This window comes from Orycteropus afer, unplaced genomic scaffold (assembly GCF_000298275.1).
Source record: "Orycteropus afer afer isolate SDZICR_OR568_19922 unplaced genomic scaffold, OryAfe1.0 scaffold00246, whole genome shotgun sequence".
NCBI lineage: Eukaryota > Metazoa > Chordata > Mammalia > Tubulidentata > Orycteropodidae > Orycteropus > Orycteropus afer.
The window spans coordinates 3,670,594-3,692,653 of record NW_006921833.1 but is presented as its reverse complement, the minus strand read 5'-3'; the positions used below and the strand labels follow the sequence as shown (position 1 = coordinate 3,692,653).

The 22,060-nt window shown below is 39.7% G+C and overlaps 1 protein-coding gene across 1 annotated transcript in view; it reads left to right on the top strand.

The window, feature by feature from the left end:
- The window catches only part of NFXL1 (nuclear transcription factor, X-box binding like 1), a 111,231-nt gene that overhangs the window by 40,059 nt on the left and 49,112 nt on the right, over positions 1-22,060 (top strand). The window contains exons 15-17 of the mRNA XM_007949445.1: positions 11,836-11,857; positions 12,898-13,038; positions 16,614-16,780. Of these exons, the coding sequence (XP_007947636.1) occupies positions 11,836-11,857; positions 12,898-13,038; positions 16,614-16,780 (330 nt within the window). The remainder of the gene's footprint in view (positions 1-11,835; positions 11,858-12,897; positions 13,039-16,613; positions 16,781-22,060) is intronic.

Sequence of the window (22,060 nt, the reverse complement as noted above, 5' to 3'; positions counted from 1 at the left end):
GACTGATTGTTTCCATTAATTTTGGTTTTCTTCTTTCTTCTTGATGAGGAGAGACCCGTTGTTGCATCTAGATGGCAGCTTCCTAGATTTTACCCTTTTTTGATCAAGATTCTTCTGTGGAATCTTTGATCAAAATGTCCAGAAATGGTAGCTGGGAGCTATCCAGTCCTTCTGGTCTCATGGCAAAGGAGGCAGTTGTTCATGGAGACAGTTAGCCACATATTCCATACCTTCCTTCTATTCCTAACTTTTCTTTTTTGTGCCAGGTGAATGGAAAACAATTGGTGTGCCTTGAATGGCCACTTGTAAGCTTTTAAGACCCCAGATACTACTCATCAAACTAAGAGGTAGTACAGAGACACTAAACATGTCATTAGGCCAGTAAACTGGGAAGTCCCATGAAACCGTAACCCTATACCTCCAAACCAAGGAATCAAATCCTATGAGCTGTTTAGTTGTGCATAAGCAGCGTCAGCATCCACTTTTTTTGCCATTGTTGTAAATTTATCACACAACTTACGCCAGTTCAACTTTTTACAGCCATACAATTGATGGCAGTAACAAGAATTGACTGTGCAACTCTACCCTTAATCCATATACTATTTCCATCACTGTTAACCTCCCCTTTTCCCCTCCCTTCTGCCCCTGATAACTACTAACAAACTGTTGTCTATATATTTGTCTGATCTTGTCTTTCTGTGTAAATGAGGTCATAACAATGTTTGTTCTTTTTGTGATTGACTTACTTAGCTCAACTGTATAGTGTCTTCCAGCACTGTTCATATTGTAGCATGTATCAAGATTTCATTTCTTCTATTGGCTGAGTAGTATTCCATTGTATGTATTTACCTCATTTTGTTTTTCCATCTGTTGATGGCCATTTTAGCTTGTTTTCACATTTTGTCTGTTGTGTATAGTGCTTCAGTGAACATTGATAAAGAAGTCTCTTTGAGTTTCTGCTTTCAAGTCTTTTGGTTATATACCTAGGAGTATAATTGCTGGGTCATATGGTAGTTCTAGTTTTAGTTTTTTAAGGATCCACTGCTGTTTGATTAGCAGTCAACTGCCTTAGGCACTACGCCACCAGAGCTCCTGTTTTCCAAAAAGGCCGTACCATTTTGCATTCCCACCAGCAATGAGTTAGGGTTTTAGTTTCCCCACATCCTTGCCAACATTTACTGTCTTCTGTGTTTCTTTTTCTTAGCCATGTTAGTGGGAGTGAAATGGTTTCATTTTAGTTTTGATTTGCATCTCTGATGGCTAATGATGCTGTGCATCTTTTCGTGTGTTGGTGGCCATTTGACTGTCCATTTGACATTTCTTGAAATGTTTATTCAAGTCCCTTGCACATTGTATGATTGGGTGTCTTAATTATCTAGTGCAGCTATAACAGAATATCACAAGTGGTAGTTTTAACACATAAATTTATTTTCTCACAGTTTAGCAGGCTAAGAAGTTCAAATTCAGAGCACTGACTCTAGGGGAAGGCTTTTTCTGTCAGTTCTGGAAGAAGATCCTTATCTCTCTGTTTCTGCTTATGGCTTTGCATCTCTCTTCCTCTATCTGCTGCTTTCACTTGCTTGTTTAATCTCTTTTCTGTCTGGAAAAGAGATTGGTTTAAAACACACCTTTTGCTAATCCTGTCTCATTAACATAACAAAACCCATTCTGAAATGGAATTATAACAGCTGGGTTAGAGGTTAAGATACACAATACATATTTTTGGGGGCACAATTCAGTCTATAACATTGGGTTATTTGTCTCTTTTTGTGGTTATATTTTGGTTATTAGGTTTTTGTCAGACGTACGGTTTCTGAAGATACTCTCCCAGTTAGTGGCTTGTTTTTTCACTTTTTTGGTAAAGTCTTGATGAACCAAAGTTTTAAATTTTTATGAAGACCCATTTATTTGTCTTTTGCTGCTTGTGCTTTTTTAAATTAGATAATCCATTGTTAAAAGCTAGGTCTGACAGTGTTGCCTTTGTTTATTCTTCTAAGAATTTTATGGTTTTAGTTTGCACATTCATTGGTTTTTGTGTCTATTTTTATACCTTTACCAGACTGTATAGTTACTTTAATATAGTTGTGTAATATGTTTCAGAATCAAGAAGTGTGAGGCCTTTCATGTTGTTCTTCTCTTTCAACATTGATTTAGCTGTTAGGGGCCTCTTGCCATCCCACCTAAAGTTGAGGATTGAGTTTTCTGTTTGTGTAAAGAAGATGGGAACTCTGGTGGCTCAGTGGCTAAAGCATTTGGCTGCTAGCCAAAAGGTCAGTGGTTGAACTCACCACCATTCTGTGAGAGAAAGTCTGCTTCTGTAAAGATTTACAGCCTTGGGAAACCCTATGAGGCAGTTCTGTTCTGTCCTATAAGGTCATTATGTGTTGGAATTGAGTTAATGGCAATAGATTTGTTTGTTTTTTTGGTAAAGAAGACTTGGAATTTTGATGAATTACATTGAATGTATAGATCATTTTGTGTAGTATTGACATCTTAACAATATTAAGCCTTCCAGCCATGAATATGGAGCATCTTTCCATTTATTTAAGCTGCCTTTAATTGCCTTCAGCAGTGTTTTATAGTTTTCATCAGCTAAGCCCTTCATGCCTCTGGTTAGATTTATTTCTGGGTGTTTTTTTCTCTTAGATCCTATTGTAAATAGAATTGTTTCCCTTTGAGATTTCTTATTGCTGGTGTATAGAAATCCAATTGATTATTGTTTGTTGAACTTATGTCCTGCACCTTTGCTAAATTACTCTATTAGCTCTAAAAGTTTTCCGGTGGCCTCTTTGGGATTTTGTCTTTTTTTCAAATGAGTGAGGAAACCTTTCCAAGAAGCCCTGTAGCAGAACTCTGTTCACACTTCATTAGTCAGAATAAGGTCAGAATATCATTTCTAAAACCAGTCCTTGGATGTTGTTATTGTTGCTGTGTGTCGTGGAGTTGGACCCAACTCATAGTGACCCCTCCTTGGGTTTCTGAGACAGTATCACTATGGAAGTAGATTGTCCAACCTTCCTTCTGAGGAGTGGCTGGTGGGTTTGAACTGCCAGCCTTCTGATTAGCAGTCAAGTGCCTTAGACACTGTGCTACCAGAGCTCCCAGTCCCTAGATAGGGAAATTATATTACCATGACTGGAGCTGTACAAATAGAGAAGATTGGATACTTAGAATAAAACCTGGTGCTAAAGGGGGACGGAGGCGGCATCTTCTGACCTCCTTTAACTATATAAGATGAATACAGAATCACCATCAACAGCCCAAGGCCTGTTCTTATGAGGCCAGATGTGCTACCATCCTCCAGCCCTTTTAACCAACCTTGACACCAACCATCCCTCCTATGGCACCCACTACCTCTCTGCTGGGTTTGATAATTTACTGCAGTGCCATACAGAACTCACAGATGATGGGGTTTATTAGGGAAGCAAGAGGCTACAATTCAAGTTTGGAATGTGCTCAGAATACAGTTCTTTGGTCAGGATCGTCTCCCCTCTGCTGTGCTCTTAGACATGCCTCACTGGCCCTTGGCCTGTTGGCCTGGCTTCTGCCTCTGTGGACCTGGTAAGCCTGCCACTCTATCTTGGTTCCACTGCCGCCATCTCTCAGATGGGTGTCGGTCTCTCTCAGGTGCATGTCTGTCTCTCTCAGCTGGCAGTCAGAGATTCTTTTCCGCCTCTAAGAGGGCTCATTTTAAGCCTGGCAGAGTGGCAAAAGTAACCAGTCCCAACATCAGAATTCTGCACACCTGAAAGAGAAAGCAGACTTCCCAAAAGATTCGTACTGCTCCAACAGAAATACCCCAAGTGGATAACTTTAATAATCAGGAGTTTAAATTGCATGGTGCCACCCCGTAATCCAGTGGGAGCTACAAAGACTGTAAACAACTTAATTGTTTGCAATTAGAAAAGCCATACCATGTAATTTACTATACCATACCTGTGTTCTTCTGGCATGGAGGAAGGGGGGAATGGAAGTTGGTTTGTTGTTGTTGTTGTTATTTGCCGTCGAGTCGGCCCCGACTCATAGCGACCCCTCCTTGGGTTTCCGAGGCAGTATCACTACGGAAGTAGAATTGCCCAACCTTCCTTCCGAGGAGTGGCTGGTGGGTTTGAACCGCCAGCCTTCTGGTGAGCAGTCAAGTGCCTTAGGCACTATGCTACCAGAGCTCCCGGAAGTTGGTTTAGAAAACTCAAATGTTTTCTGTATAATACTCATCTTAGTTGCTATCAGCTTGAAGAGCCAGTGTGGTGTTATACATGGATTCAGGTCAATTTGATCTTGTGTAAACTGCCAAAGGGGCAGGGAGGCCACATCTCCTGACCTCCCTTACCCCACAAGAGGAAGACAGGATCACACACATCAGTAACTCAAGGCCTATTCCTGCAAGGCCAGACATGCTGCCTCCCTCCAGCCCTTCTACCAGTTGTTCCTTCCAAAGCAACCACCACCTGTCTACTGCTTTGCTCCATTAAGTATTACAGAGTTCTTTTAGTTCTGCCAGTAAGTGCCCAGAGGCATCCTACTCCACCAGTAAGCCTCAAGTCGGAAGGCACTCAGCTCTGTGGGTTTGCTAGTCTAGCTCCACTGACAAGTGTCTGAGAAACCCCATTTTGCCAGCAAGTCTCTTGCCCAAAGTAGCTCACCTTTCTCACTCTTTGGACTGGGAATCTCACTACACTGTCTCCTGCTGGTATCCTGGTTCTGTTGCCTCTGTAGTCACTGTCTCTCTGCCACCACTTCTCACCATCTCTCTGGTGTTACGTGTCTCTCTCTGTCTCCTGGGTCTAGGAGGCTCCCAGTGCAGGGGCCCCAGTCAATGAGCCCCAGTCCATAGTACACACTATGGCAGGTAACTTCCAAAAGTTCAAGCTGGATTCAGAAGAGGACATGGATGTAGGAATATCATTGCTGATGTCCACTCCTGGCTTTTCTTCCTTGGTCGTCATGAAGTCCAGTCTCTGCTTTGGAATTGTTGTTGTTGTTGTTGATGTTTGCCATCGAGTCGGCCCCGACTCATAGCGACCCCTCCTTGGGTTTCCGAGGCAGTATCACTACGGAAGTAGGATTGCCCAACCTTCCTTCCGAGGAGTGGCTGGTGGGTTTGAACCGCCAGCCTTCGGGTGAGCAGTCAAGTGCCTTAGGCACTATGCTATCTTTTAAGCCAGTGGTATAGCAAAACTGACTATTCCTCTCATTAGGGTTTCATATACATTATTTGTGTGGTCCCACCCAGAGGAGCTCTGGTGGTGTAGTGCCTAAAGCATTTGACTGCTAACTGGAAGGCTGGTGGTTCACATCCACCAGTTCAAATCCACCAGGCACTCCTTGAAGGGAGACTGGGCAATCTACTTCCATAGAGATACTGCCTTGCAAACCCAAGGAGCAGTCACTATGAGTTGGGACTGACTCAACAGCAGTGAGTTTGGTTTGCTTTTGGTTTTTACCCACACAAGGGAGCCATGCACTTTATTATTAGCAAGCTGTCCCATCCACTTGGTGGGCCATAAGCACCTTATTTGCATAGTTCCACTGAGACTTTTGGTGGGAGTATTGCAAGACTATGGCAAGAGGGCCATATTAAGTAATTCACTACACCACCACACTATTAATACGGGTAAATGAAATTGGGGATTTTAAACTAGATATGAGTATGTCGGGAGCTCTGGTAGCATAGTGCCTTAAGGCACTTGATTGCTAACCAGAAGGCTGGCAGTTCAAACCCACCAGCCACTCCTCAGAAGGAAGGTTGGGCAATCCTACTTCTGTAGTGATACTGCCTCGGAAACCCAAGGAGGGGTCGCTATGAGTCGGGACTGACTCGACAGCAGAACAACAACAACAACATGAATATGTCACGTGATCACCGACAGCTATTTCTGAATCTCAGTTGAAGCAGAGGTGATTGATTGTAATTGTCAAATACAAGGGTTACTAAGTCTACTGCCAAGATTACTATACCACTTGTTTGTTTGTTATTCTATGGTGGTTTGTATTTAGCTATGATACTGGAAGCTGTGCCATCAGTTTTTCAGGTACCAGCAGCATTGTTCATGGTAGATAGGTTTCAGAGGAATTTTCACAGACTAAGAAAGTCTAGGAGCAAAGGCCTGGTAATGTGCTACCAAAAATTAGTCAATGAAAACCCTCTGATGTGCAATAGAATATTGTTCTGTACAGTGCTAGAAGATAAGCTCCCAAGGTTGGAAGACATTCAGGATACACAGTGACCATGTACTGTATTCAGGCATACCACAACTGTAGATAGCACACGACCAAGCAGTGTCTCATTCTGTTATATATGAGAGTTGCCATGAATTTGTGCTGACTTGGCAGCATCTAGCAATAAGAACAAAAGGAAAAAAAAAACTCACTGCCGTCCAGTCGAATCTGACTCATAGTGACCCCTTCTTGGGTTTCCAAGAAGGTGGTATCTCTACGGAAGTAGATTGCCCAGTTTTCCTTCGAGGAGTGCCTGGTGGATTTGAACTGCCAGCCTTCTGGTTAGCAGTCAGATGCCTTAGGCACTATGCCTCCAGAGCTCCCAGCAATGAGAAGACCTAAATACATTCGCTAATGTTTTCTTCTTGGATAAGGTTTTAAATATTGTTCATTGTTTACTTATACAGCATTAACATTCAAATTCTGAAAGTGTTACAATGTTTATGAAAATCTTCTATGGCTACATCCTACTCTTTGAAAAAGAAAATACGGTTTATGGTTCTACATCATCAATTTCTTGAAGTCAAGGGTAGAGATTTTTTTATAAATCTATCACTTCTTCCAGGTAATGCCTCATTAAAAAAGGCGACATTCAGTACACGTTAAACTGAATTTTATTGGAATCTATTCTTTATGCTTCGACTGTCAGTTTGTCATACTGTGGTGGCTTGCATGTTGCTGTGAGGCTGGAGGCTATGCCACTAGTATTTTAAATACCAGCAGAGTCACCGATGGTGGAAGGTTTCAACAGAGCTTCCAGACTAAGAAAGACTAGGAAGAAGGACAGGGCCATCCACTTCTGAAAAACTTGGTCACTGAAAACGTTATGAATAGCAGTGAAGCATTATCTGATATAGTGCTGGAAGATGAACCCCTCGGGTTGGAAGGCACTCAAAATACAACTGGGAAAGAGCTGTCTCCTCAAAGTAGAGTTGGCCTTAATGATGACAAAGATGGTATAAAGCTTCTGGAACCTTCATTTGCTGATACGGTATGACCCAAAATGGGAAGAAACAGCTGCAAACATTCATTAATAATCAGAACATGGGATGTTCGAAGTATGAAATCTAGGAAAATTGGAAGCTGACATAATGAAATGAAATGAAATGAATAAAGATCTGTATCCTAGGCATAGTGAGCTAAAAGGGAATTATGCCATTTTGAATCAGACGCTCATGGTCTCCTGTGCCTGGAATAACAAACTGAAGAGGAATGGCATTGCATTCATCATCAAAAGAACATTTCAAGATCTGTCCTGAAATACAGTGCTGTTAGTGATAGGATAATATCTATATGCCTGCAAAGAAGACTAGTTAATACTACTATTATTCAAATTTATACTTAACCACTAAAGCCAAAAATGAAGATATTGAAGATTTTTACCAACTTCTACAGTCTGAAATTGACCAAACTTGCAGTCAAAATGTATTGATAATTACCGATGTTTGGAATGCGAAAGTTGGAAACAAAGAGGAAACATTAGTAGTTGGAAAACCTGGCCTTGGCAATATGAATGATTGGAGATCTCATGATATAATTTTGCAAGACCAATGACACACTCATTGCAAATACCCTTTTTCAACAATGTAAGTGGTGATTGTACACATGGACCTTGCGAGATGGAAAACACAGGAATCAAATTAACTACATATGTGAAAGAGTTATTGGAGAGGATCAGTGTCATCAGTCAAAATAAGGCCTGGAACAGACCATCAATTGCTCATAGGTAAGCTTGAGTTGAAAATGAGGAAAATTATGTTTAGGCCATGGGAAGAAAAATACAACCTTGATTATATCCACCTGAATTTAGAGATCATGTGAAGAGTAGATATAATGCTTTGAATACCAATGACTGAAGACCAGATGAGTTCTGGGATGACATCAAGAATATCATAAATGAAGAAAGCAAAGGCCATTAAAAAGACAGGAAAGGAAGAAAAAATGAAAATGGATGTCAGAAGAGACTGAAACTTGCTCTTGAACAGAAAGTAGCTAAAGTGAATGGAAGAAATGATGTAATGAAAGAGCTGAACAGAAGATTTCAAAGGGTGGCTTGAAAAGATAAAAGTATTATGATAAAATGTAAAAAGACATAGAGTTAGAAAACCAAAAGGGAAGAACACATTTGGCATTTCTCAAGGTGAAAGAACTGAAGAAAATATTCAAGCCTTGACTTGCAATATTTAAGGATTTTAAGGGCAAAATATTAAGTGATGCAGGAAGCATCAAAACAAGATGGAAGGAATACAGAGCCACCGTACCAAAAAGAATTGGTTGATGTACAGCTATTTCAGAAGGTAGCATATGATCCAGAACCAATGGTATTGGAGGAAGAAGTCCAACCTGCACAGGAGGATTTGGTGAAAACAAAGCTCCGGGAATTGACAAAATAACCATTGAAATGTTTACACAAACAGATGTAGTGGTAGAGGTGCTTACTGGTTTATGCCAAGAAATTTGGAAGACAGCTACCTGGCCAACTGGGAGAAACCAATATTTGTGCCCATTCTGAAGAAAGGTGATCCAACAGAAAGTGGAAATTATTGGACAATATCATTAATATCACATTCAGATAAGATTTTGCTGAAGATCATTCAAAAACAGTTGCAGTAGTGTATTGGCAGGTAACTTCCAGAAGTTCAAGCTGGATTCAGAAGAGGACTTGGAAGTAGGAATATCACTGCTGATGTCAGATGATTCTTGGCTGAAAGTAGAGAACACCAGAAAGATGTTTACTTATGTTTTATTGGCTGTGCAAAAACATTTGACTGTGTGGATCTTAACAAATTATGGATAACGTTTAGAAGAATGGGAATTACAGATGATTTAATTGTGTGCACGGGTAATCTGTACATAGATCAGGAGGATGCCATTCAAACAGAACAAGAGGATACTGCATGGTTTAAAATCAGGAAGGGTGTGCATTGAAGTTGTATCCTTTCAGCACACTTACTCAATGTGTATGCTGAACAAATCTGAGAGGGTTTGACTGTGTAATGAAGAATGCAGCATCAGGACTGGAGGAAGACTCATTAACAACCTGCGATATGCAGATGACAAAACCTTGCTTGCTGAAAGTGAAGATGACTTGAAGCACATACTGATGAAAGATCAAAAACTACATTCAGTATGGATTACATGTTAACACACACACACACACACAAAATCCTTATTAAAACTAGACCAACATCACAATAAATGGAGAAAAGGTTAAAGTCAAGGATTTAATTTTACTTGGATCCACAATCAACACCCACAAAAGCAGCAGTCAAGAAATGAGATGCCATGTTGCTCTGGGCAAATCTGCTGCAGAAGACTTCTTTAAAGTGTTAAGGAGCAAAGATGCCAGTAAGGTGTTCCTAACCCAAGCTATGGTATTTTCACTTGCCTCATGTGCATGTGAAAGCTGGACAATGAATAAGCAAGACTGAAGAAGACTTGATAGCTTTGAATTGTGGTGTTGGTGAAGAATACTGAAAATCCTGTGGACTTCAGAACGAACAAAGCTGTCCTCGAAAAAGAGTGCAGCCAGAATATACCTTAGAAGCCATAATGGCCATGTTGGTCATTGCAAAAACGGTGAAGTGGCCGCATGTTTTGACCTCCTCTAATCCCACAAGAGGAAGACAGGATTACCAGCAGTAACCCAAGGCCTATTCCTGCCAGGCCAGACATGCTGCCTCCCTCCAGCCCTTTCTCCAACCGTTCCTCCCAAAGCACCACCACCTCTCTCCTAGGTTCGATAATTCACTGCAGTGGCCACACAGAACTCACGGGGTTTATTAGGGAAGCACCAGGCTACAACTCAAGTTCAGGAAGAACGCTCAGTCTCTCTCCCAGCCCACCGTCCCTCAGCCAACAGTCTCTCACAGTCTCTTTCCCAGCAGTGCTGGTCCCTTGGTGTCTCACTCAGCGATGCATGTCTCTTGCATCTCTTTCCCAGCAGCACGTGTCAGGGGCACGTGTCTCTTTTGGCAGCACGTCTTCCTCAACCAGCAGTCAGAGAGAGTTCTGCCTCTAGGAGGTCTCCTTTTGAGCCTGGCAGGGTGGTCAAACTAGCCAATCATAGCATCAGAACTCTAAGCACGTGAGAAAGAGTGGGCACCTCCCAGAACATTGTTTTGTGCCACTCCCAATAGAAATACTCCAGAACATTGTTTTGTGCCACTCCCAATAGGAATACTCCAGGTGGACAACTTCAGCAATCAGGAGCTCCTCAGTTGCTCATAGAAAATCCCACCTTGGAGTTTACAAAGACTTAAGGGTAGAAAAGCCACACTAAGTAATTTACTACACCGCAGTCATGTTGTTGGAAGGCACCATTTCCTGAAGAAGGATATCATGCTTAGTAAAGTAGAGGGTCAATGAAAAAGGGTAAGGCCCTTAGTGAGATGATTGACACCATGTTTACAGTGATTGATTCAGGCATAGCATGGATTGTGAGGCTGGGTCAGGACTGGCAGTGTTTCATTCTGTAGTATTAGGGTTGCTAAGAGTCATATCCCATTTGACAGCACCTAAGAACAATTCCTTGTGCTGACGATTCTCATGGAGTCATTTCCAACTCATAGTGACGACTCCTTGAGTTTCCAAGACGGTCTCATCTGTATGGAAGTAGATCACCCAGTCTTCCTTCCAAGGATCTCATAGAGCAGACATTTAAATACTACATTGAAAGTTTTAAAAGTAGTGTGATGGCAAAAGGCATGACATTTGGTTACCAGCTTTTCATTTAGTGTGACATTAGATTCTCATTTATGTGACAAGTAGTAACTATTTGTTACTCGTTTTTTGGTAATTATTTTTTACCAGATCATACCGATAATTCCATCTTTTTTAGGTGGTAATATATCAAGGAAATTAGAAGAACAATAACAGTCACTGTATAATTTTAAAAGATTTTTCATTATTCCAATTTATTAAGTAGTTTTCACCATAGCTGTCTTACAAATACGCTTTGTCAGAAAATATTTTATAGTGTGTGTTAGGGTTTGAATTGTGTTACCGCTAAACTATGCGTTGTAAATCCTCTATGCCTGAGGGTTCAGTCCCATTTGGGAATGGGTTGGTTGTTATGTTAATGAGACAGGATTAGTTTAGAATTTGTCTTAAGTTAGTCTCTTTTGAGATATAAAGGAGATTAAACAAAAGAAGCAGAGATGGGGGAAAATTTATATCAAGCTATATGGGTATCTCCCTCACGAACTAGCTAAACTTACAAGCACTGTCCCCCAGAGCTGATAAAGTCTTTCTTTCGATGTAGCACTCTGAGTTTGGATGTTTAGCCGTCTAAGCTGTGAGGAAATAATAAATTTCTCTTTGTAAAAGCCATCCACTTAATGTTTTCTGTTCCAGCAGCATCAGATAACTAGACAGTACGTAAGTACTTATGGGAGAATAGAAATCCTTTGATTATTTTACCGAGGCAAGTAACCAGATTTCATTTATTTTTTTAAAGTGAAACCTTTTTTTTTTTTTTTAATTTAATAAAATTTGTTAGGTATGCGTTTATTTTTTTACCTTTAATGAAACGTACTGGTGGGAATACCATCTTTAATTTAGAAATCTTTTTTGAAAAATGTAGTGATTTCATTATATTTTACTTTTTCCTTGCAGGGAATGTCTTGGGAAACATGAGGTGAGTGAGGCAGTAGATACTAAATGAAGCTGTTTTTCTATAACTTCTTCAATATTAGGATTGTTAGAAATAACAAAGTCAAAGTATTATTATTTTAGTGTTGTGCAGATTACAACAATTTATCTACTAATTTTAAAAATACGCACTGCTTTTACTTGAGAATTACGTTGTCTGTGTGCATTTACTACAGAATTATTTTAAATTTACTTTCTAGGAATGTAATGTTTTGCTTTTTGGCATCAATCTTCTGAATTTTTTTAGTAGGTTACATTGGTTTAAATAATAACTATTACTCAGTGAGTCCTTATTACATAGTAGGCAGGCACTTTACCCATATTATCTCATTTAGTCTTCATGGCAGCTAAGGAGAAAGGTATTTTGCCTTCTCTAAGGTCCCTCAATTAGGAGCTCTGATAGGTAGCGTAGTGCCTAAGGTACTTGACTGCTAACCAGAAGGCTGCGGTTCAAACTCACCAGCCACTCCTCAGAAGGAACGTTGGGCAGTCTACTTCTGTAGTGATATCACCTCAGAAACTTAAGGCAGAGTAGCTATGAATTCATCAACAACAACAACCACAACAAGGTCACTCAATTAGTTTGTATTAAGCAAAGCTGTATCTCTGGTGGCATGACAGTTAAGGCATTCAGCTGCTAACGAAAAGATTGGTGGTTCAAACCTACCAGCCACTTCACAGGAGAAAGATGAGGCATTCTGTTTCCATTTACATTTCAGCCTTGGAATACCCATGGGACACCTGTGCTCTGTCCTGTAGCGTTGCTTTCAGTTGGATAGAACTTGATGGCAGCAGGTTTGGTTTGGTGTTGGTTATTGTAATGGGCAGTATTGAGAGTCAGAACTATTTTCCTTACCATTTATGATCAAAGCTTTGGGTTTGTAGATTTTAGTTAATTATAAGTGTTTTAGTGAAAACTTGCTAGACCTCTTTGAAACTTGTTCTTAAATGATAGCAAAGTCATTTCAGAAATATGAGTACAAAAGTTTCTGTTTGTGTTGTACTGATTTACCTATTTTGTTTTAGATAAGTCCACTACCATGCCATGCTGTAGGACCTTACTCTTGTAAGAGAGTCTGTGGACGAATCTTAAATTGTCAGAATCATACTTGTATGAAAGAATGCCACAAAGTAACTGAAATTGATGGCTGCACAGGCAAAAACAAGGTAAGATCCTTAGGTCTAATGTACTTAACAGTGCGTTCAAACCACTTTTTATCCACAATTTTACCATAAATATTTTTCCATTTTGCTGTAGCTTCTCTTTTCCTTTTTTTTTTTTTTGTGTGGCTCTCATCCACTCTTCTTCCTTACTTTCAGACAGGCAACTTTAAGTGTGTGTATTTTGTCCTATCTTTCTGCCTTCTAATGTGGAACTCTTAATATATTATACCAGTGTTAACATAGGATTTTATTTCATGATACAAATTCAGAAATTATGTATCTTTTAAGATGGTAGTTAGCATTGCCAGCTCCACTTCTGTCCTTTCAGTTATCTAGTCTGGAGTATTCACTCCTCAGCTATGGTTCAAAGCTGGCACGTATGGTAGATAACGTTCACAGTGCCAACAAATTGTTGGTTGGAAAGTAAAGTGAATAGCATCACAGATAGGTGTGTAAGTGTGTGTGAAATTCACTAAAAGTACATGAGGAATCAACCATTCGAGAATTGCTTAAGAATTTTATGAGGAAAAGCAAATACAGTTAATTACATTTTATATAATACTAAGCTTTATTTAAAAAAAATTTTAGTATTTTCCTAGACTTCCATTCTATAGGGAATCATAATAATATTAGCAGATGTGGTTAATGCAGAATAAGTGAAAAAAAAACTTAAGCTTCATTTCATTATTTCTTTTCTTCCTTTCCCTTGACCCACAAGCAGAGTTTATCTTGAAAGCAGGTGCTGAATCTAACCGTTTCTCTTACATTCTGCCACTAACATCTTCATCCAAGTCACCATCACCTCTTAGATTTCTGTGGTATTTTACTAATTAGTCTTCCTGCTTCCACTTCATCTCTCAACCAGATTAATCTTTTTTAAAACTATAAATCAGACATCATCATCCTGCTCAAAAGCCTTCAGGAGCTTTTGAGCACTCTCCGAATAAAATCCAGAGATCTTCCCTAGATCTGTAAGGCTATGATCCATCTCCTGACTCCCTTTCCTACCTCTTTTCTCATCACTCTCTTTCTTGCTTACTTCTGGTTCAGTTTTTGCTATTTGAACTTCCCACAATTTTTTCTTACCTCAAAGTTCTGTGGAACTCTTTATTGTTAGGGCTTTCTCCCTTTTTTAACTCAATTTCAGTTCAAGTATGGACTTAATCTGACAGATTTCTTTCTTTTGCTGCCATCATACTTTCTTATCTAGCTTTTTGTTCATAATATTTATGAAGACATTATATTATGCTCATTACCTACCGCCCTTAAATGTAAGTTCCATGGAACTAGAGATGTGTTGTGTTTTTAATATACTTAGTACTTGGAATAGGAGCTCTGGTAGCGTAGTGCGTAAGGCACTTGACTGCTAACCAGAAGCTGGTGGTTCAAACCTAGCAGTCACTAATCGGAAGGGAGTTTGGGCAATCTACTTCCGTAGTGATACCACCTTGGAAACCCAAGGAGGGGTGGCTGTGAGTCGAGTCTGACTCGACGGGGAACGGCACATAACAGCAACAACAATTACAGTGCTTGGAACAATGCCTGGTACATCTCAAACTGAACCCATTGTTGTTGAATCAATTCTGATTCATAGCAACTCTGTAGGACAGAGTAGAACTGCCTCATAGGTTCCCAAGGCTCTAAATCTTTACGCGGGAGCATATTGCCACATGTTTCTCCTGTGGAGTGACTGGTGGGTGCATTTAACCTTTGTACCACCAGTGCTGCTTGCGTAGTGCATAAATGTTGAATAAATATGTGTGGAATAAATGAATATGCCTTTTAAAATAAATTAAACATTTATTTATAAAATGTTTTCATTGAAACACTTTTTTTAAAAAAATTTAATTGTAAATGTCAAATAGCTCAGAATTTTATTAATTATTGAAATCATGGCTGGACTTAGGAATGGTGGTGTCACAAATGGGTGGCTTTATTTTATTTTCTGATAGTTGAGGCTAGAAGCCTGAACTCAGGGTGCTGGCTGTAGGGGAAGGCTCGCTATCTGCCAGCTCTGGAGGGCAGGTCCTTTTTTCTTTTGAGCTTCTGCTCCTGAGCAGTCTTTATGTGGCTTGGCATCTCTCTTCCCCTGTCTCTGCTACATTGACTTACTTGTTTAATTTCATAACTCAAAAGAGATTGATTTAAGACAAACCCTACACTAATAGTGTCTCATTAGCACAGCAGAAACACCCATTCCCAAGTGGGTTTATAACCACAGGTACATAAGTTAGGATTTAAGCATATTTTTAGCGGGACACAGTTCAGTCTATAACAGGTAGTTAAAAAAAAAAATTAACCATTAAGATCTAGTATCCATGTCTACAGTCCTTGGACTTATTTTATCTCATCTATAACGTGAAAATATACAATATCCAACAATAAAAATCTATAACCTTCTTTAGTAGATACTGATATTAGTTAAATTATTAAATTACTAGAGCAGACAGATACCTCAATAAGTTACACTGAATATATTCAATTTTAAATGGAACTTAATTTTAGTTACATCAAGGGATGGGATATTCAGTAAATTAAACTACAGTCGTTCTAACTTTTTCCATCTTTGTGTTTCTTGTTGGTAAGTTGAGATAAATATTTCTAAAATGTTGACTGATTCGGTAAATTTTACTTAGGTGTTAACAGTGTACTTATTTCTTTACTTTGATGATTATTTTGCTTGTTGGGTATAAATGGATTTAAACATTTTATTCTGTATTTTTCTGCCACTGATTATTCTTTAGGAAGTAATTTAAATTTTCACCAGGGACACTCATAGTCAAGTTCATTTTAAATAATGAGGCAATTTGGTTAAAATAAAAATATTTGAATAGTCATATTGGTGATATTGATTGTTCTGGTTACCTAGTGCTGCTGACAGGAATACATCACAAATGGGATGGCCTTAACCAACAGGAGTTTATTCTTACAATTTGGAGGCTTTAAGTCCAAGTTCAAAGTGCCAGGCTCTAAGGGGCTGGGTGAAAGGCCCTCAGCTTTGGGCTTCTGCTCTGCCTCCAGGTCCCAGCCCACTGAAGCTAGAGGCATCTCTTCCCTCAGACAGCTGCTGGCTGCTGAAGCTGAGAAGCTCAAGCTTGACAAATAAAATGGCACAGTCCCGATGTTACCAAACCATGTGGCAGGGCATTAATTTAAGTCCATTTTAAGTCCCAAGGTTGGCAGAGCATGGCAGGCTGCTGAACAACAAGCATGCCGTAGGCTAGAGACCATTCCCAAAGCGGCTGCTTATATACAGGAAGCAGACCACATTCCTAAAGCAGTATTCAGCTCCTTATTTCCCCCATGGAGTTGATTGCCAGTCTCATCATGGGGAATAGCTACCACCAGCTGCTCAGCCACTCAACCAGGCCCAGCAAAGTTGGCACACAAACATAACTACCACATTGATAGTCTCCATTTTGAATGTTTTTAAGATGAATGAGAGCACATACCATTGTTTAGCTGCATTTCTAAGATAAGTGGGTAACAGGGCACAGTGACTCTAACTTTATAACTTTAATATATAGAAATATTAGACTTTTGTTCTTAGCTGATATATTTCCTTTGCTATTTATTAGGCTGGCCCAGAATGCTTTCATTGTGAAGAAGGGTGCTCTAAATCACGTCCGCTGGGTTGTCCTCATCCATGTGCTTTGCCCTGTCACCCTGGAGAATGTCCTCCTTGTGTGCAAATGCTTAGAATAAAATGTCACTGCAAGATCACAAGCTTATATGTGGAATGTAGGTAAGTGGACTGAAGATAGTTTTGTTTTACTAAAATTATCTTAATTGGTATCTTCTTTATAATTCACAATCCTTCACAGTATACTTTAAGGTAATGCTTTTCAGTTTGGTCCTCAAACTCTAGAGGCCTAGATTTTCCAATGGAGACCTGGAAGGGAGAAACATAACATCGTTTATCTCCTAGGTACTTCACCCTGAGTTCAACCAGGACAGTTTTTCCACTTGGGGATTCTGTGGAACAGTTTGTTAGGAAAAAGGTTGTGTTGCCGCTTTAAAAAATTAGAGAAGCACTCCTGTAATAGATTGTGCAAATAACTGTCAAACTAGAATTTTGCTAGATCAGGAATTACCTTGCACATACTTACTGAGTCATAGTTTTTTAATTAATAGATTTTAAAAGTTAGGCTATTGTGTACTATAACTTTTGCAGTAATAACATTAATCATACTAGAAAATGACCAGTATATTTTCCTTACTTTAAAAAATATATTCAAATTTTTGCTTGTGAATTTTGTGGAGAAGAAAAAACATTCTCCATTTTTTCTGCTTAATCATGATCTAACGTAATTAACCATTTAACATTCTCAACTCTATTTCATGTAAGCCTGTAAAGTGGGCTTCCATAAATACAGTTTGCTCAAGGTACAATTGGGAATATGATGACCTAACTTCAGATTTTTTTTAGCATAATTACATTTTGAAAAATGCCTGTTTAATATAGTCCTAAGTTTGTTTTTGTCAGTTATACTCTAGACGCATGCTTTATTGAATTGGAAAAACCAATCAAATTTGGTTCTCTTCAAATTTTAAAATAAAATACTGTAAGCTTTCACTTTAGAGGTCTTGTACGAGAAGCTAACAGGGCCTTTTTGCATTATCGACAGGCAATAGTGATGAAAGAGGTTGAGTGAGCAGTTGGAGACCTGCATTCCCCTTGTTGCAGTCTCGGCTTTCCCAACCTTAGATTTCATTCTTAGTTTCTGTTCCTAAATAAGAGTTTTGTTCTGTCTCACATTTCTCTCATCTTTCTTTAATTAGAACTGTTATTTTTATAATACAGAATGTACTACTTCCTTTAAAATTAAAATATTGAAAATAATGTGATTTGAGACTTGAATTTATTCCTTCTGTTAAATGATTGGTGATATTGGTTACAATACTATCTGCCTGGATAAGGTGGTGCCTACCAAGTTTCTTCACCGTAAAGTTACTATTTTCCCTTTGTAATTCAGAAATTTCTGTGGGAAAATACATGGAGACTGTGTAAACAGCTTGTTCCTCATCACACCTTAACCCACTAGTTTGCTAGTTCAGTGATGTTGTTGTTGTTGTTATTTGCCATCGAGTCGGCCCCGACTCATAGCGACCCCTCCTTGGGTTTCGAGGCAGTATCACTACGGAAGTAGGAATGCCCAACCTTCCTTCCGAGGAGTGGCTGGTGGGTTTAAACCGCCAGCCTTCTGGTTAGCAGTCAAGTGCCTTAGGCACTATACTACCAGAGTTCAGTGATGATCAAGTGAGAATTAGTAGTTTCTTTGATAATAACCAAATGTTAATTTTCTAATGCCATCATTCCTGCCACATTATTAACTAGTGTTTTAATATAAGGAAGAGCTTTCCCTTTCCTCCTTTTAGTTATATCAGCAGGGGCTATGAATTCTTATTTTTATCCAATCCGTTACTATCATTTTGATGTTTGAATTGTTGAGCATAAAGGACTGTGGGGGTGCCTTAAAACTGGTTGCTGTGCCCTTTTGATATGTTTCCATCACTTTTAATAATAGAAGTTGAATGTGTCAAAGACTATTTTAGCATTTCTGGAGATCATCTTATGATTTTTCTTCTTGATCTATTAGTGTGTTATACCAAATAGATTTTCTAGTATTAAGCCAACCTTGTTTTGTATTTTTAAATTTTGTTGTCTTTTTCTTTAAAATCTAATGGTTGTTAGTGAGGTAGTCTTAGAGTTTATCATTTTAGGTAAATTTTCCCACATAGATGGTTGGTCTATTCATCGTGTAGATTCAGTGCTTTTATTTCTTGGATTATAGCTTTAAATTTCAATGCAGTTCCATTTTCTTCTTCTTTTTGTGATATTAATAATAAATGGGGAGCTCTGGTAGTGTAGTGCCTAAGGCACTTGACTGCTAACCAGAAGGCTGGCATTTCAAACTCACCAGACACTCCTTGGAAGGAAGATGGGGCAATCTACTTCCATAGTGATACTGCCTCGGAAACCCAAGGAGGGGTCGCTATGAGTTGGGTCCGACTCGACGGCAAATAACAACAACAACAATAATAAATGACCCCCTCCTTGGGTTCCGAGGCTCTCTCTACAAAAGTAGATTGCCCAGTCTTCCTTCGGAGGAGTGCCTGGTAGGTTTGAAATGCCAGCCTTCTGGTTAGCAGTCAAATGCCTTAGGCACTATGCCATCAGAGCTCCCTAATAATGCATATATCCATTCTTTTTATCTCTCATTTTACCCACTTTTTTATCTCATTTTTATCTTCGAGATCGTGTCCTGCCTTACTTCATTTCCATTCAAACGTTCTTCTGTAAATGTGTTCTTTTATGAGCATTTTGTAATTTAGTTTTTATTTCTGATCATTTAAAAAAATTCTTTTCTTGAATTCCACCAACAATTGTTTTATTTATTTCTGTGGGTTTTTCTTTTTTTTTTGGCTTATTTTTGTTGCTGGTTTTTTTTCTTTTCTAATTTAAGGTGGTGTGCTGCAGGTTCCTAAGACCATGTTCGGGTTTGGTAATTCACTGCGAGACTTACAAAACTCAACATATAAGCATAAGCATGGCTATTATTTATTACAGCAAGAGGATACAAAGCATAATCAGCACAGGGAACAGGCATGTGTAAGGAAGTCGGGGGGGGGAAAACAAACTTAAGGTTGTAAAGTCCTCGCCTAGTGGAATCACATAGGATATACTTAAATTCTCCTGGCAACAAGTTGTGACAACACACTGTGAAATGTTATTAACCAACAAAGCTCATTAAAGACTCAGCACCAGGGTTTTTATCAGGGGCTGGTCATGTAGGCAAGCAGTCCTGGTGGTGCAGTCGTTAAGGGCTGGGCTGCTAACCAAAAGGTCAGTGGTTTGAACCCATCAGTTGCTCCATGGGAAAAAGATGTGGCAGTTTGTTTGTGTAAAGATAGATAGCCTTGGAAACTGAATGGGGCCATTCTACTCTGTTCTGTAGGATTGCTACGGACTCGATGGCAACGAGTTTTGTTTTGGTCTGCCTGGAACATACCAAAATTCCAGACTTTTAGAAGGAAAACAAACCATTCCCCGTAACGATGTGATTTGTGTAAACAGTTTAGGCATATGAGCCACTCTTACTAGTTTTAGTAAAGGTTGAAAACCCTCCTGAAAAGCAACTTCCCAGATGCCAACCCACATTAGGGTTCCATGCACCTTATTTTACATCGTTCTGCCCTGACAAGAGTAGTTGTTGTTGTTGTTAAGTGCTGTCGAGTCGTTTCTGACTCATAGCGACCCCATGCACAGCAGAACGAAACACTGCCTGATCCCCTGCCAGCCCCACAATCCCTGCTATACTTGAGCCCATCATTGCAGCCACCGTATCAATCCATCTCATTGAAGGCCTCCCCTTCTTTCATCGACCCTCCACCCCACCAAGCATGACATCCTTCTCCAGGGAATGGTCCCTTCTGACAACATGACCAAAATAGGTGAGATGAAGTCTGACCATTCTCACTGCCAAGGAGCATTCCAGCTGTACTTCTTCCAGAACACATTTGTTAGTTCTTTCAGCAGTCCATGGTACTCTCGGTATTCTTCGCCAGCACCACAACTCAAAAGCATCAACTCTTCTTTGGTCTTCCTTATTTGTTGTCCAGCTCTCACATGCATATGAGGTGATTGAAAATACCATGGCTTGGGTTTAGGTGTACTTTTAGTCTTCAAGGAGACATCGTTGATTTTCAGCATTTGAAAGAGGTCTTTTGCAGCAGATTTACACAATGCAGTATGTCTTCTGATGTCTTGACTGGTGCTTGCATTGGTGTTCACTGTAGAACCAAGTAATATGAAGTCCTTGACAGCTTCAGTCTTTCCTCCTCGTCTCGTGATGCTGCTTATTGGTCTAGTTGTGAGGACTTTTGTTTTCTTTATATTGAGGTGTAATCCATACTGGGAGCTCTGGTGGCATAGTGCCTAAGACATTTGACTGCTAACCAGAAGGCTGGTGGTTCAAATCCACCAGCCACTCCTTGGAAGGAAGGTTGGGCAATCTACTTCCATAGCGATACCGCCTCGGAAACCCAAGGAGGGGTCGCTATGAGTTGGGACCGACTTGACATGGTGAGTTTTTTTTTTTTTTTTTCCTTGTAATCCATACTGGATTGGGCAATCTACTTCCGTAGCGATACTGCCTCGGAAACCCAAGGAGGGGTCGCTATGAGTCAGGTCCGACTCGACGGCACATAACAACAACAACAATCCATACTGCAAACTGTAGTCTTCAGTCTTCATCAGTAAGTGCTTCAAGTCATCCTCACTTTCAGTAACTGAAGTTGTGTATTCTGTGTATTGCAGGTTGTCATTGAGCCTCCAATCCTGATGCCCCGTTCTTTCTATAGTCCAGCTTCTTAGGTTATGTGCTCAGCATACAGATTGAATAAGCGTGGTGAAAGAATACAACCCTGATGCACTCCCTTCTGATTTTAAACCACGTAGTATCCCCTTGTTCTGTTAGAGTTGATAGCTTCCAGTTCTTTGTACAGGTTCCTTATGAGTACAGTTAAGTGTTTTGGAATTCCCATTCTTCTCAGTGTTATCCATACTTCTTTAAGATCCACACACTTGAATGCTTTTGCATAGTCAATAAAACATAAGTAAACATCCTTCTGGTATTCTTTGCTTTGAGACAAGTTCCACCAGACATCAGTTGTGATATCCCTTGTTCCATGTCCTCTTCTAAATCCAGCTTACATTTCTGGAAGTTCTCTGTCAGTATACTGCTGCAATTGTTTTTTGAATTACCTTCAGTAAGATTTTACTTGTGTGTGATGTTAGTGATATTGTTCGATAAATTTCCACATTCTGTGGGATCACCTTTCTTTGGATTGGGTACAAATACGGATGTCTTCCAGTTGGCCAGGTAACTGTCTTCCAAATCTCTTGGCATTGCTGAGTGAGTGCCTCCGGTGCAACATTCATTTGTTGAAACATCTAAATGGGCATTCCGTCAATTCCTGGAGCCTTGTTCTTCGCCAGTTCCTTCAGTGCAACTTTGACTTC